We start from the raw sequence: 17,570 nt of genomic DNA, 5'->3' as shown, positions 1-17,570 counted from the left end.
TTAGGCTAATGTCGGCGTATCTTGCTTTCTGAATACAGAAAGAAGATACGCCGGCGCAGCCTTGAATTTACGCGGCGTATCTATAGATACGCCGGCGTAATTCAATGCTGAATCTGGCCCACTGTGTATATAGTCTTAAGTTGGCCATACACTGATGGAATTTGACTGGTCCAGCAGGGACCAGCCAAATTTCGATAAGTGTGTGACCTACCCCACTCGTCAAAATACCTTTATTTAATTGATTTCTGTTGAAGGGACATGTCCCAAAAATTTCCAAAGATCAGCAACTGCAGCCAATTAGCTGAAACCACAGGTGTTATCAGAATACAATGATCTATCTAGAGGATTCTGCCATCAGCCTCATGTGTGGATGGAGGAATCTTTTAGTATCTTTTATCCAGCACGCTATAAAAATAAAAATAAGCGTGATAGGTCAGCATCTTGTATGATTTCTCCCAGTGGTCAAGAGCAACACTAGACTAGTTTCATATACACTGTACAGATAAAAGTTGTGGACACAGTTGAGTTACACCTACCTATATGGCTAAACGTAAGTGGACATCCCTCCATATTATTGAGTTCAGATGCTTCCAGTGAAGAGTACTGTAGATGCTACCATACAAAGGCATTTTCAACAATTGTGTGCTCCTAAACTTGTGGCAACAGCTTGGGGAAGGCACTTGTCTGTTCCAGCATAACTGTGCCCATGTGCACAAAGACCGGTTCATATATACATCAGAGGGAAATTAACTAAAACTGGAGCACTCCGAATCAGCTGTGCATGGTAGCCAATTAATTGTTCAATTAAAGTGATTGTAAAGGTTCAGGTTTTTTTTTATAAAAATAAGCAACATGTTAGGCCCCTTTCACATGTGCGGACCGTTTGTCCGTTTTTTACAAGTCCGTTTATGGGGGATGATGCATCTGCTAACGTCCGCAAAGAACCGCATCCGTAAAGATACGTTTTTTCGGACGGAAGAAAACCCTATTTTTTTTTCATCCGGTGGATCGGATGAATACGGACAGACGGTCCGTATTCATCCGATTCCCCATAGGGGAGAGCGGAGGAAAGTGGGGCGGCCTCTGCACAGTGTGCGGGGACTGCCCTGTCCGCCGACAGCTCAGCGGGGATTACGGATGATCCCCGCTGAGCCGACGGACACACACGGAGCGGACACAAAAACGGTCCGCTCCGTGTGAAAGGACCCTGCTTTGTGCAAGGGTTTTGATGGAAGTAAAGAGCCCCGGATTTATTGGGAAGGGCCCCAGGCTCGGAGGGAAGGCCCTGGGACCAGAGGTCCTTCATGGTTTCTTGCATCGGGGCCCAAAAGGTTCTAGTTACGCCTCTGGCTGAAACAGATGTGCTTCAGGTAAGAAAAAAAGGGGGGGGGGGCTGTAGCAAAGAAGGTTTTTCCACTGACAAAATCCAAAAGCTTGTAAAAAACCTCCCATAGGGGTGGAGTCTGTTATAGATGCAACGATGAGGGTGGAGGGACAGAGACATAATAATGCCCTTAGTTTTAAAATATGCAACAAACCCATATACTGTAGGTGTGACGATAAGGTATTAACAAAATTTCGCAATATAATGGATTCTTAAACACGAATTCTATGCCATATATTATTTGGGAGTGCAAGGGTCCTTTGTATTCTCTCTATTCTGCATATGCTTCTGTTTCCTGACAGGTGGAACAGCTCCTGCTCAATGGGAAGACATAACTGGAACTACAAAATTAATATATGCCAATGAATGTGCCAACTTTACAACCAACGTCTCTGCCAGGTAAGCAATAACTTTCAGAGATTTTTATCGTGACTGCAACATTATGGCAAACACATCGGACAGTTTTGACGCTATTTTGGGACCATTGTCATTTATACAGCGATCAGTGCTATAAAAATAGGGGGCCGGATTCAGAAAGAGATACGACGGCGTATCTCCTGATACGCCGTCGTTATTCTTGAGTTCCGACGGTCGTATCATTGCGCCTGATTCATAGAATCAGGTTACGCATAGATATCCCTAAGATCCGACAGGTGTAAGTGTCTTACACCGTCGGATCTTAGGCTGCAATTCCCGGCTGGCCGCTAGGTGGCGATTCCGTATTTTTATGCGACTAATATGCAAATGAGGATTTACGCCGATTCAGAAACGAACGACCGCCCGTGCTTTTTTTTTACGTTGTTTGTTCTTGGCTTTTTCCGGCGTATAGTTACCCCTGCTATATGAGGGGTAGCTAATGTTAAGTATGGGCGTCGTTCCCGCACCGAGTTTTGAAATTTTACGTTGTTTGCGTAAGTCGTTTGCGAATACGGCTGGACGTAATTTACCTTCACGTCGAAACCAATGACGTCCTTGCGACGTCATTTAGAGCAATGCACACTGGGAGATTTTACGGACGGCGCATGCGCCGTTCAAGTAAAACGTAAAAAAACTCGGGGTCAAGGCAAATTTAAATAAAACACGCCCCCTACATCCCCATTTGAATTACGCGGCCTTACGCCGCAACACATACGCTACGCCACTCTAACTAAGGGCGCAAGTTCTTTCTGAATAAAGAACTCGCGCCCAAAGTTAGAGCGACGTAACGTATCTCAGATACGTTACGCCGGGCGGACAGATACGCCAATGTATCTGAATCCAGCCCACTGTGTAAATGACACTGGCAGGGAAGGGGTTAACCATCAGGGGGCAAGGAATGGGTTAAGTGTGTCCTAGGGAGTGATTCTAACTGTGGGAGGGCTGGGCTACGAGTGAAATGATAGTGATCACTGCTCCTGATGACAGGGAGAAGTAGATCACTGTCCTGTCACTAGGCAGAACAGGGAAATGCCTTGTTCTCATAGGCATCTCCCTTTTCTGCCGCTCCGTGAGGCGATCGCGGGCACCCAGCGGAACCGTTTACCGAGGACGTCCCTTTTGTGCAGCCGTGCCATTCTGCCAACGTATATATACATGTGGCGGTCTGCAAGTGGTTAATAAAAGAAGAGATCAATGTGCTGTAACCTATAGCAACCAGAAATCATTATTCAATAGTCTTCTTTGTGGTTGTTAGGGGTTTTGATGGTTGCTAATCCCTATCTCACATTGTTGCTATTGGTTTTATGCTATTGTATAAAACCCATATTTTATACAATAGCACATTCATTTGTATATTTTCTGCACCAACCTATGTTATCGCTTCAGGTTTTGGCTGTCAGATTGTCCTCGCACTGCCGAGGCCGTTTCCTTCTCCTCCCAGCTGTACCGGGATCTCAGTGCCGTGCCATACACTGCACGATTTGTGGTCTTTGCAAAAATGTCAGATGGGCGGGAAGGACGTCTGCGCTGCTATTGCATGACGGGTGATAAACTGGAGAAGACGCTGGAACAGCATGAGAATTTCACCGAGGTGGCACGCAGCCGGGACATTGAGGTACATTGTGGTGTCTGTAGTCCAAGCATAATGTTTAAGAGGCTTGGGAGCAGTGAGTAAACGTCACACACATCTATCAGAACTTTCTGTCAGTCCTGATGGATTTCATTCCATGACATCGAGACATCCTATAAATAACCCAGGGAACATTATGTATTGTCCCCAGCAACCAAAAGTGATATGCCCCATGTTACACAGTCAGTAAATACTGGGCCTCATGTTAAAACTGTGGAGGAAAGAAAAATGTCTGTGCCACTCATACATAGAAGAGGAAACATTGAGTCACACTGTTATATTGTAATAATTATAGAGGAAACATCCACTGACAACATATTATACTAACACTAAATGAAGACGTGTCCTGTGAGGCCTTGTACACGCGACCGAACATGTCCGCTGAAACTGGTCCGTCGGACCAGTTTCCGCGGACATGTCCGACCGTGTGTAGGGCCTACCGGACAGTTTTCCGGCCTAGCGGACAGGTTTCCAGCGGACAAAAGTTTCTTAGCATGCTAAGATACTTATCCACTGGAAGCCTGTCCGTCGGACATGTCCGATGGTTAGTACGACTCATCGGACATGTCCGCTGGCCCAAAATCCCGCGGACCGTTTTCATCGGACATCTCTGCTCGTGTGTACAAGGCCTGACACTGCTTTATAGTAACAATAATACAGGAGGCATGCAGTGACACTGGTACATGGTAACAATAAATGAGGAGGCATCCAGTAACACTGGCATATAGAGTGGAACCTTCTGATTCCGACCATAATCCGTTCCAGGAGAATGCTTGTAATCCAAAGCACTCGCATATCAAAGCGAGTTTCCCCATAGAAGTCAATGCAAACGAAATTAATTTGTTCCGCATTGACTTCTATGGAATGCAATACCACATGTGGTCAGATGTTGGGGGCGCCAAAAAGCCTTGGAAATACTCGGGGATAGCTCGGCTGATCTCGGAAACACCCAGAAAATTAGTTTTTTCGAGTGTTTCTGAGTATTTACAAACGGCTCTGAACTCCGAGTGTCACTGGCACCCCCTGCAACTCTGGCCAAATGCAGTACTGCACACCCCATTAGCTTGAATTCTGCTGGTTTTGCAAGACAACACTCGCAAACCGAGCCAGGATTTTTTTTAAAAAGTTGCTCGTCTTTCAAAATGCTTGTTAACCGCGTTACTCGTAAACCAAGGTTCCACTGTAGTAACTTTAAACGAGGAAGCGCCCACTGACCCAGGTATATAGTAGCTATAAATGATGGCAACATCCAGTGTTACATGGTAACAATAAATGAGGAAACATCTAGTGACACAGGTACATTGTATGTAACAACAAACGAAGAAGCATCCAATAACATGGGTACATGGTAAAAACACTGATACAGCATATGGTACCAAACAATGAGGAAGCATCCACTGACACTGGTATATAGTAGCAATAAATTATGAAACATCCAGGGGTAAAGGTATACAGTGATAATAATACAGGAGGCATCCAGTGACACGACTACATAATAACAATAAATGATGAAGCATCCAGTGACACTGGAATATAGTAGCAATAAATGAGGAAGTATCCATGACACAGGTATATGGTAGTAATAATAATGATAATGAGGAAGCATCCAATGAAATGGGTATATACAGTAACAATAAATTAAGATACAAATACTGACACTGGTATACAGTAGCAATAAATGATGAAACATCCTGTGGTAAAGATATACAGTGGTAAGAATACAGGAGGCATCCAGTGACATTGGTACATAGTACCAATAAATGAGGAAACATCCAGGGGAGCCTGTGATTGCTATTCTGTGCTGCTGGAGGATTGTTCGCTATCCATTATGTAATTGCCAGAAGTGGATTTATCTACATTGTTTCCTATAGCAGCAATAAATATACCACGATCCATTTCCCTACTGGGTATCAGCGCTCCATTACCCTCCAGCCCTGTAGCTGCCCATGTATTGCCTCTGTGGACTCAGTCTGTAATACAATGGAGGAATGATACATGATTCCCGACGTGCTTTGCGCGGTTTTACGTTGCGCAGGGTTTTGAGAATCGCAACGGGCGTAAAAAAAAAAAAAGAGTTGCGGTGGGAAAAAAAAAATGTAAAAAAAAAATGACAGCGACGCGGGATAGAAGGGTATACTTTTACAAGGTGTAAACAGTTTAGACCTTGTAAAAGCAGCCCTAATTTTGCGACTGCAAACTAATACTTACGGAGAAAAAACGAAGCGTAAAAGCTTTGTGGATCTCCGTAAGTGCTAATTTGCATACCCGACGCTGGATTTCGACGAGAAATGCCCCCAGCGGCGGCTGCGGTACTGCATCCTAAGATCCGACAGTGTAAGTCCCTTACACATGTCAGATCTTCTGCCTATCTATGTGAAACTGATTCTGTGGATCAGTTCCATAGATAGAAACAGGGATACGACGGCGTATCAGTAGAAACGCCAGCGTATCCCTTTTGTGGATCAGGCCCATAGTAACAATAAATAGGGAAACGTTCAGTGACACGGATCCTTAGTAACTATAAATGAGGAAGCATCTAGTGACACAGGTACATAGTTACAATAAATGTGGAAGCATCTAGTGCCACTGGAATATAGTAATAATTTTACAGGAAGCATCCAGTGACATGGGTGCATAGTAAAAATAAATGAAGAAGCATCTAGTGACACTGGAATATAGTAACAACAATACAGGAGGCATCCAGTGACATGGGTACATAGTAACAATAAAAGAAGAAGCATCTAGTGACACTGGAATATAGTAATAATAATAATACAGGAGGCATCCAGTGACACTAGTACATAGTAACAATAAATGAGGAAGCATCCAGTGACACAGGTGCATAGTAACAATAACCGAGGAAGCATCTAGTGGCACTGGAATATAGTAACAACAATACAGGAGGCATCCAGTGACACGGATACATATTAACAATAAATGAGAAAGCATTTAGTGACACTGGTCTGGTACATAGTGACAATAAATGAGGAAGCATCTAGCGACACTGGAATATAGTAATTATTATTACTATTATTTAGGTACTTATATAGCGCCGTCAATTTACGCAGCGCTTTACATATATATTGTACATTCACATCAATCCCTACCCTCAAGGAGCTTACAATCTGAGGCCCCGTACACACGACCAGTTTCCTCGGCAGAATTCAGCTTCCGACCGAGTTTCTGGCTGAATTCTGCCGAGAAACCCGGCCGTGTGTACACTTTCGGCAGAGGAAGCCGACGAGGAGCTCGGCGAGGAAATAGAGAACATGTTCTCTATTTCCTCGTTGTTCTATGGGAGCTCTCTCCCCGCCGAGCTCCTCGGCGGCTTCAGTGCTGAACTGGCCGAGGAACTCGATGTGTTTGGCACGTCGAGTTCCTCGGCCGTGTGTACGGGGCTTGAGGTCCCTAACTCACATTCATATACAAGGGCCAATTTTTAGGCAGAAGCCAATTAACCTACCAGCAATACAGGAGGCATCCAGTGACATGGGTACATAGTAACAATAAATGAGGAAGCATCTGGTGACACTGTAATATAGTAATAATGATACAGGAGGCATCCAGTGACATGGGTACATAGTAACAATAAACGAGGAAGCATCTGGTGACACTGTAATTTAGTAATAATAATGATACAGGAGGCATCCAGTGACACTAGTACGTTGTAACAATAAATGAGGAAGCATCTAGTGACACTGGAATATAGAAATAATAATACAGGAGGCATCCATTGACACTAGTACATAGTAACAATAAATGAGGAAGCATCTAGTAATACTGGTACATTGTAAAAATAAATGATGAAGCATCCAGTGACACAGGTACATAGTAACAATAAATGAGAAAGCATCCAGTGACATGGGTACATAGTAACAATAAATGATAAAGCATCTAGTGACACAGGTACATACCGTAATTATCGGGGTATTGCGCGCCCCGGCGTATAGCGCGCACCCCTAATGTGGACCCGCATTCCTGTAAAAAAAAAACATTTTAGTACTTACAGTTTTGGTGTCTTGCGTGGCGGCTTCGTCGGGTCCGGCGTCTGTCTGCGGCTTCGGTGGTGTCCTCCTCGTCGGGTCCGGCGTCCTTCTGTGGCCATCGTGGTGTCCTCCCCGCTCGATCCCCGCTTCCCGCACTGAGTTTGAACCACTGCGCCGGCATATACCGAGCGCAGTATAGTCGGGCAGGCTTGGCTCCTCTTGTGGTCACGTCCTGTGCGTCCTGTGCGTCCAGGACGTGACCGTGAGAGGAGCCGAGCCTGCCCGACTATACCCGAGTGTACTGCGCTCTGTATATGCCGGGAAGCGGGTATCAACGTAAATCGCGCACCCACGATTTTGCCCTGACTTTCAGGGCAAAAAAGTGCACGGTATACGCCGATAAATGAAGAAGCATCCAGTGACACTGGAATATAGTAACAACAATACAGGAGGCATCCAGTGACATGGGTACATAGTAACAATAAATGAGAAAGCATCTAGTGACACTGGAATATAGTAACAACAATACAGGAGGCATCCAGTGACATGGGTACATAGTAACAATAAATGAGAAAGCATCTAGTGACACTGGAATATAGTAACAACAATACAGGAGGCATCCAGTGACATGGGTACATAGTAACAATAAATGAGAAAGCATCTAGTGACACTGGAATATAGTAACAGTATAGGAAAAGTCATTACACTGAGACACTGGACTAGCACTGAATCACATTGGGAGTCATTAGGAATCTTCCTGCAGCAGTAACGCCCTGTATTTCCATACAGAAATAGCAGTTCAGTCATCCTTACACATGGTGTCACCACAGACTACGACTTTCCTGGAACCCGACCTTCCTCTCCATTGCACAGCATACATTTAATGACAATTTTATATTGATATTCTGATTTTAGGTATACATAAGTGTTTTTAAATGGCAGCAGTGAGAAAACTTTTCAAAGATATGATGTTGTTCCATGGACTGAGATTGAGTTATATTATAACTTTGTGTTTACAGGTGATGGATGGAACGCAGCTGTTTGTGGAGCTGTCGGGAAATCTTATTCCTTTGAAGAAAGCAACACAGCAGAGGAGTTTTACTTTCCAGGCATTTAAAGAGAACAGGCTTGCACTGCCCATTAAGGTGACACCTTGTGATTTATTTCTCATCAGTGTCAGAATGCATAGTAACACGGCTATTGGAAATTTTGGGTTTGATTTTAAAGTTTTTGGAAAAGTACTAGGGGAGTCTGTGATTGCTATTCTGGAGGATTGTTCGCTATCCATTATTTAATTGCCAAAAGTGGATTTGCTATCTTCATTGTTTCCTATAGCAGCAATAAATATACCCCGGTCCATTCCCCTACTGGGCATCAGCGCTCCATTACCCTCCAGCCCTGTAGCTGCCCATGTATTGCCTCCGTGGGCTCAGTCTGTAATATAATGGAGGAGTGATACATAATTCATGCAGTGCATATATATAATGCATGTTGAGTGGTCAGGTGAGAACCCATCTCTGCTTCCTTTAGAAGGAAATTGCCAAAGGCTTGATTATCACCGCACCTCGCAGAGAGGAATGCATCTGATAGTGGTTGCGAGGCTTCCTATTTATCTCATGTTGTCCCATTTGTAGAGTTTCCCTTCTGCATGTAGCCCTGTCCTCATATAAACCCTTCCACAAAACACATTTGTCTTCTTAAAAAGTCATAGTTGGGTGCAGGGTGTTACCGCCAGTCAGTTTCAATTTACATACACAGAAATGTCTACAGTGAGGGAAAAAAGTATTTGAACCCCTGGTGATTTTGTACATTTGCCCAATGACAAAGAAATGATCAGTCTATAATTTTAATGGTAGATTTATATTAACAGTGAGAAACAGAACAAAAAAATCCAGAATAAACGCATTTCAAAAAAGTTATACATTGATTTGCATTTTAATGAGTGAAAAAAGTATTTGATTTCCTATCAATCAGCAAGATTTATGGCTGATTAGGAACAATCCCGTAAAGGGAGTGCTCCTTATCTCAGCTTGTTACCTGTATAAAAGACACCTGTCCACAGAAGCAATCAATCAGATTCCAATCTCTCCACCATGGCCAAGACCAAAGAACTGTCCAAGGATGTCGGGGACAAGATTGTAGACCTTCACAAGGCTGGAATGGGCTACAAGACCATCGCCAAGCAGCTTGGTGAGAGGGTGACAACAGTTGGTGCGATTATTCGCAAGTGGAAGAAACACAAAATAGCTGTCAATCTCACTCAGTCTGGGGCTCCATGCAAGATGTCACCTCGTGGAGTTTCAATGATCATGAGAACGGTGAGGAATCAGCCCAGAACTACATGGGAGAATCTTGTCAATGATCTCTAAGCAGCTGGGACCATAGTCACCAAGAAAACAATTGGTAACACACTACACCGCGAAGGACTGAAATCCTGCAACGCCCGCAAGGTCCCCCTGCTGAAGGAAGCACATGTACAGACCCGTCTCAGGTTTGCTGATGAATATCTGAATCATTCAGAGAACTGGGTGAAAGTGTTGTGGTCAGATGAGACCAAAATCAAGCTCTTTGGCATCAACTCAACTCGCCGTTTTTGGAGGAGGAGGAATGCTGCCTATGACCCCAAGAACACCATCACCATCGTTAAACATGGAGGTGGAAACACTATGCTTTGGGGGTGTTTTTCTGCTAAGGGGACAGGACAACTTTACTACTTTAAAGGGACAATGGATGGGCCATGTACTGTCAAATCTTGGGTGAGAACCCCCTTCCCTCAGCCAGGGCATTGGAATGGGTCATGGATGGGTCTTCCAGCATGACAATGACCCAAAACAAACAGGCAAGGCTCCAGACCTTAATCCCATAGAAAATATGTGGAGGGAGCTGAAGGTTTGAGTTACCAAACGTCAGCCTTGAAACCTTAATGACTTGGGGAGGATCGGCAAAGAGAGGTGGGACAAAATCCCTCCTGAGATGTGTGCAAACCTGGCCAACTACAAGAAACGTCGGACCTCTGTGATTGCCAACAAGGGTTTTGTCACCAAGTACTAAGTTATGTTTTGCGAAGAAGTCAAATACTTATTTCACTCATTAAAATGCAAATCAATTTATAACTTTTTTGAAATGTGTTTTTCTGGATATATTTATTGTTATTCTGTCACTGTTAAAATAAACCTACTATTAAAATTATAGACTAATCATTTATTTTTCAGTGGATAAACATGCAAAACCAGCAGGGGATTAAATACCTTTTCCCCTCACTGTATGTCTGAATCTTTCATCACATTTGGAGTGCAATTAAAGTACGGTATGTGTTAGGGCAAAGCTAAAAAAAACAAAACAATTCAGTATATGACTCCATAACATGCAAATCTCCCAATGTTATGTCTCTTTAAACTGATTGCAGGTAGAGAAAAATACCTGGCGATCCTGCCGGAAATTCAGTGAGCCTGCCTGTCTGTCCTGCAATGGTCAGACTTGTGCTGTCACACCCCCATGTACAACTAATCACTGAAAAGATTAGTATACCACTGTTTCTCTGCCCCCCTGCTGACATGCCCCCATGCAGCCTCCACCCCAGCTCTCTAAGCCCCTTATGCAGCTGATTTTTTTAGTGTGTGTGTATGTTTATACACAAACATTTTGCCTTGTATTTCTATTTTAAATCAAATGTGTTGTTTTGCAAAGTAAGAGTTCACATATACTTGAAAGCTGAAATTGGGGCATAAAAACTCAAATTTATATATATTCCTTAAAAGCAGCATATCAAGGTACTAAAAATGCACTTAAAAACACATTTATGTATTTTTAATATACATAGAGTAGCTTGATCTAATAGGGATTTACACTTCAAATATTTATTTTACAATTTTTACCAGCTACTGATAATGATTTTTATTAGATATTGACAGTGATTTTTTTATACTTTACATTTTTTATTTGGTTATACTTTTCAATTAAGAATTTTGGGCCAGATCCACGTAGACCGGGCGCAACTTAACTTTCCCGATTTAAGTTACACCGCCGTAATTTTTCCAAGTTAGTGCCCGATCCACAAAGCACTTATCTGGAAATTTGCAGCGGTGTAACTTAAATCCGTCCGGCGCAAGGCGGGCCCAATCGAATGGGGCGAGTCCCATTTAAATTAGGCGCGCTCCCGCGCCGGACGTACTGCGCATGCTCCGTCGGGTAAATTACCCGACGTGCATTGCGCTAACTGACGTCGCACCGACGTCATTTGCTTAGACGTTAACGTAAATGGCGTCCAGCGCCATTCACGGACGTCTTATGCAAATGACGTTGATGTTTAAATTTCAACGCGGGAACGACGGCCATACTTAACATGGCTTAGGAGAACTAGGGCTCAGCCGCGGCGTAACTCGACGGAAACTACGTAGATTTAGATCGACGGGACGTTCGGGGATCGCCGTAAGTCTTCATTTGCATATTCTACGCCGGCCGCAATGGCCTCGCCCCCTTATGGCCGGCCTAGAATTGCATCCTTAAGATCCGACAGTGTAATTCAATTACACCTGTCGGATCTTAGGGCTAGCTATGCGTAACTGATTCTATGAATCATTCGCATAGTTAGAAACAGAGATACGACGGCGTATCAGTAGATACGCTGTCGTATCTCGTTTGTGGATCTGGCCCTTTGTGCTCACAATTTTACTAATTCATTTAACAGACCTGTAGAGTAGTATCCTAGGCTAACTTTTACTTTAGTTTAAAGACATCATCTTCCTTGCCGATATATACAGTACATATGACTCTTGCATTTGTGTGATCACTCAGGTACGGGACAGCAGTCGGGAGTCATGCGGGTCTCTCTCCTTCCTCCGCAAACCCATGAAATATGAACAGTCCCAGCAAGTTCTCTGCCACCTGAATGTCACGATGCCACAGTACACACAGGTGAGACTAACACTCTGCCATTTTACGATGAGCTTCTTATGTCAGTGCAGTCTGACTGTGAGTAAGTGTACTAAGTGTAAGTGGATGCACCCTTTTGGATGGAGGGTTCTGCTTTTGACACATATATGATCTTATTTTATTGCACAACTCCCTCTCTCAATTTCAATTGCTGTCAGTGCACTCGTAGGGAAATACACCCTCTCTGTCCTGTTTACTGTTACCCAGAGTGAAATGTGAAAGAAAATCCCAAATGTTGGGTTCTCTCCAGAACTTATTCTGCCTTTAAGTTCTTCAATCTATATCTCACTTCGGGGCTGCTGTAAATTAGGATATTTCTAACCTGCTGTCGATTAATTTATGTGTCATTCAGACAAGAAACAAGTTGATGCACACAGTCAAAAAAAGTACATACTGATAATCATAGCAAGTTTTTTTTCTATACTCCTCACAAAGCACATGATGGAAGCCATGATGAAGCCAGAATGTAAGACATGGTCTTATAGGGAACAAAAACGTATTTGCCATAAGTATGGTAGGCACTCGTCCCATCCACTACAGCTTAATCATAGAGGTCACCCTTATGATAAAGCCCTGGTGGGTGGGGCAAAACATGTCATGGGGGATGACCCGAGGAGCGGCATTAACTGAGGCTTTTATATGTATACATCCATGCAAGGACTGGCTATGGTGAGGGGCAATGTTGTGCTTAAACCTAGCATAGCAGTTGCACATTTCATCCCTATCCGGGGTCTTTGTCAAGCCAAGACTCAGGATAGGGTCAAAATGCATAATACATTGGCAAATAAGTATCCTGCATTCCTCTGTTCCAACACTTCAGCCTTCACAAGTCTCTGGGAGTGTTGTATGCCTTTGTACCTATTGTGCACCATGGTTCCATCCTCTAACCCAGTGGTTCTCAACCTGGGGGTCGAATGACAATTTGCCAGATTTCACCAAATCCTGGGCTGTTCCTGAAGCCTGCACCGCTTTCCCAGCCTTTTCGCAGCCGATAGAGAGAGATAGAAGGGAAAGAAAGGAGAACAAAGAGAGTGGAACATCCTAAAATGTACCATAAGTGGTTTTAATACTGTATGAGTGGAAGGGACTCAGAGAACGTTAAATGTCCTTGGGTTAGGGGCGCAAATTACTTGTCTTGCCTTGGGTGCTGACAACTCACGCTACGAAAATGTTACTGTTAGGGGTCCCCACAACTTGGGAAATTTTATTAAGGGTCACGGCACTAGCAAGGTTTGAGAACCACTGCTCTAACCCCATACAAAGCATCCTACAAAGCAATGAAGTAGAAGTTGGAGGATTGAACCACAGTATGCTTTGGGGGGACACCAAACAACCGTCAATGGCATCCAACAACCGTCAATGCTGAAGAGCTTGAAGGCAGCAGCGCTGGAATGTAAATAAGGTAGGGCACGTTGGCTGACAAAAAGTCACCTACCACCTTTGGAACTTAGTACTACCTACCTCCTCCAACTTTCCAGTGAAAAGCTCCTTTATTGGCCGCTTACATATGCCAAGAGGAATGTGCATCCATCCATCTTATGAAAACAAATGAAAACCAGTAGTTGGAATTCTAGGAAATAAAGGAAGGAATGTAGGTTTCCCCTTGCTCCAACTTTATCATTTCCTTTTCTTATTTTATGTCACATGTACCTGTTATAATCTACCTGTCTCATGTTAGGCTGTTGATGCAGTATACCAATCCTATGTTATCTTATCTTAACCAAACATTAGGCTTTACCCTCAATGTGCAGTGCTTGTGTTCATTTATATCTTGTATAGCTTGTTTTGTCTGTGCATCCTATAACAAGGCTGCTTGACATGTAAAATTAATTACCAGTAGCCTAACTGCATATAAATGTTTTCCAAAAAGTCCCGTGGCCCGCTAAGTAACTAAAAATACTTTATCAAGTGTATTTTTTATATTATTTATTATTTGCTAAAACCCTGTACTGTTAACATGGATTTACTTTAGAAACAGAAGAACCTCCCCCTAGCCTATATGTACTACAGTTTGAGAACCTGTGCATTATAACAGCAGAGGAAAGAGCAATGTGGGAAATGCTGTAACCAATAGCACCAAGCAACTTTAACCTTTCACCAATCTGACTGTAGTAAACTGAGTTCTGGTTGGTTATTAATTGTTGTTACTCTTTGTACATCATGAATGCTCTTTAACTTGCTTTACTCAGTAGGCCCATATGGTGCCATACTGAAAAATTGTGAAGTTGTCTAAATCTGAGTTTTGTTGTCACAGACTCCCGGCAGCCTTGACAGAAGGAGGACGCTGACTCCGCTGGCCCTAAGAGAGAGGTATAGCCTTCTGAATGACAGCATAAGAGGTGAGAGAATTGATGGTACATATGAAGGGTGTAGCAAGACCAGGGGCAGATAACCAATGCAGGATCTGTAGACATTTCGACTAGATAGCCAATGAAGATTATAAGCAACATAACTAATGGCTAATGATTTTTTTAATAGAAAATAGAAACAACGTCAAGAGTTTATTGCTGATTGCATTGCTCCTGGAGAGATTTAAGCCTGGTACACACCGGAAGTTGTTCTTCATTCAACCCAGCGGGCTGAATGAAAAAAACGGAGGAGGTCGCTGCATTAACTATGCGATCTCTCCCGCTGTGCTGTTGTGTTCTGACACGGGGGCTGCCCTCACACGCCAGAACACACCTGTCAGCGCTCGCAGTCATTGGCTGCAAGTACTGAGTGGATGCCAATCAGATGATGGTTTTCCAGCATGCTCGTTCTCACGACCAGCTTCTGTTAGCTGAGGAATTGAATACACGGGTCAAAAGTGGACCATTTTTGGACGATTTTCAGCCTGTGTGTACCCGGCTTTACTCACTTTTTGTTTGATAACTTTCAGACAAAACAAAAAATGGAGAGCAAAAAAAAATGTGTTTCTTTTAGTAGATGGTTGAGGGGGGTGGTTAGAATCTCTTTCAGCTTTTAATTGCTGTTTGTATCTTTTCCTGTCCAGGTGGGGGGTATCAGACAGAACAGTAGGTAAGGCAAATATCCCTAGTTGGGATACAGACAGCATACATAGTTTATTTTATGGTGGTATCCCTTGTTCTCTAACCAAAACCTAAAGGGTTTAAATTGAGTTGAGTAAAGGCAGAAGGTTTTTTATCTTAATGCATTCTATGCAAGATACAAAACCTTGATGTGCAGCAGCCCCCCTAATATTTACCTGAGCTCCCTCTCGATCCAGCGATGTTGCACAAGGGCTAAGAGGCCTCTCCCTCCTAATTGGCTGAAACACAGCAGCGGGCGTTATTGGCTCCCGCTACTGTCAATCAAAGTCCGTGCACCAGTGAGATGAGAAAGGGGATGGGGCGGAGCCACGGCTCAGTGTCTGGATGGATACACAGAGTAAGGGCTTGGCTTGGGTGCCCCCAGAGCAAGCTGCTTGCTCTGGGGGCACTCAGCAGGAGGGAGGGGCCAGGAGCAGCAGGGAAGGACCCAAGAAGTGGAGAATCTAGGCTGCTCTGTGCAAAACCATTACACAGAGAAGTTAAGTATAACATGTTTGTTATTTTTAACCCCAAAAAATAAGACTTTAGTATCACTTTAATAGCAAAAGAAACCATTACTAGGAGGGAGAAGTGGCTTATTAAATTGAAATGTTATTTTTTTTTTTTTACATTAGCTCTTGTGATGAAATTGTTCTTTAAATATCTATACATAGGGTATCTTTTTTTTTACTGTTCTGCTTTTAATGACGTGACTTGATTGGCCCTTGTGGCTTCCTGTACTTTTCTGTCTACAGTCCCCTCTATCCTTCATCGGCTTCTCCCATTATGTTTCTTTCTCAATGTCTCCTACATCTTTCTGTCCTCCCAGGTTCACTTAGTGGAACTGACCGTGTTGACATGAAGATGGCTGTTATATCAGAGCACTTGGGTCTCAGCTGGGCCGGTAAGTACAAATTCACGAATAAAAACCCAGCATAGCTTCTAACTCTTTCCTACACTGTCCAAAATGGAAACAAAATATTTTAGATTGACTTTCATTGTAACTGGTATAATATAGGGTGCCTAGTCTAGAAATTGTGGTGACAGGTGGATAATCAAAGATTTCCTTGATCATGCACCATATGTCTGACAGTATTTACAAGATGAAAGTATATGTTACATGTGCTTCTGGAGAAATCTGTGCTGCCCCACAGCCTTCTCACATAGCTGTGAATATAGCCACCTAATCCAGCTGTTGTATCTCCTTCTGATGTAATTGAGAGCTTTATTACATTGCTAATGCTGTTATCGCCTATGACAGAGCTTGTAGACTGCTGTCATCTGTCTCCTTACTTTGTCTGTTATGTGTCATTTTCTAGCGCCTAGTTACACAGTTAATCTGGTTAAAAAAAAGACACCAGGTTATCCAGTTCAACCGACAGGAAAAAAAAACACACACATACATATACACAATCCTATACCCTCATTTGATCCAGAGGAAGGCAAAAAAAATCCACAATTAAGCATCATTCTAAATCCCACTTTGATCCCCCAAGAAGCCATTAGATATTCTCCGGATCAACTTTACCTATAAGTATTATTCTCGGTTTGCGAGTGTTGTCTCGCAAAACAAGCAGAATTCAAGCTAATGGGATGTCCAGTACCGCATTTGGCCAGAGGTGCGGGGGCGCTGGTGACACTCGGAATGATTTGGAGCCGTTAGGAAATATTCGGAATCACTTGGAAATACTCAGTTCCCAAGGATTTTCAAACCTGTACGAGGGTTTCCGAGATCAGCCAAGCTGTTCCCAAGTATTTTCCGAGGCTCCCCCCACCTCTGGCTACATGCGGTATTGCATGCCATAGAAGTCAATGCGGAACTAGAGATCTTCGTTTCCATTGACTTTTATGAGGAAACTCGCTTTGATATGCGTTCCAAAACTCCTGGAACGGACTATGCTCATAATCCAAGGTTCCGCTGTATGCAATTATGATATGTACATTTAGGAAAGAGTCCAGGCCTTTTTTAAAACGATCTACTGAGTTGGCCAGAACCCGCTCTGGAGGGAGTCTATTCCACATTTTCACAGCTCTAAAGCCTCGTACACACGACCGAGGAACTCGACGGGCGAAACACGTAATTTTCCTCATCGAGTTCCTTGTTAGACTGTCGAGGAACTCAACAAGGCAAGTTTCTCCATTCCCGTCGAGGAAAAAGAAGACATGCTCTCTTTTTGGCTCAACGGGATCCT

The 17,570-nt window shown here is 43.4% G+C and overlaps 1 protein-coding gene across 10 annotated transcripts in view; it reads left to right on the top strand.

Annotated features, from left to right (window-relative positions):
• The window catches only part of ANK1 (ankyrin 1), a 373,803-nt gene that overhangs the window by 301,420 nt on the left and 54,813 nt on the right, over window positions 1-17,570 (top strand). For all 10 annotated transcript variants that reach the window (XM_040346192.1, XM_040346197.1, XM_040346201.1 and 7 more), the window contains 6 exons: window positions 1,687-1,783; window positions 3,188-3,416; window positions 8,437-8,562; window positions 12,212-12,331; window positions 14,604-14,688; window positions 16,208-16,282. In XM_040346192.1, coding sequence (XP_040202126.1) covers window positions 1,687-1,783; window positions 3,188-3,416; window positions 8,437-8,562; window positions 12,212-12,331; window positions 14,604-14,688; window positions 16,208-16,282 — 732 coding nt within the window. The remainder of the gene's footprint in view (window positions 1-1,686; window positions 1,784-3,187; window positions 3,417-8,436; window positions 8,563-12,211; window positions 12,332-14,603; window positions 14,689-16,207; window positions 16,283-17,570) is intronic.

Source organism: Rana temporaria, chromosome 3 (assembly GCF_905171775.1).
Source record: "Rana temporaria chromosome 3, aRanTem1.1, whole genome shotgun sequence".
Classification (NCBI taxonomy): domain Eukaryota; kingdom Metazoa; phylum Chordata; class Amphibia; order Anura; family Ranidae; genus Rana; species Rana temporaria.
This window is presented reverse-complemented; position numbering and strand designations above follow the sequence as displayed.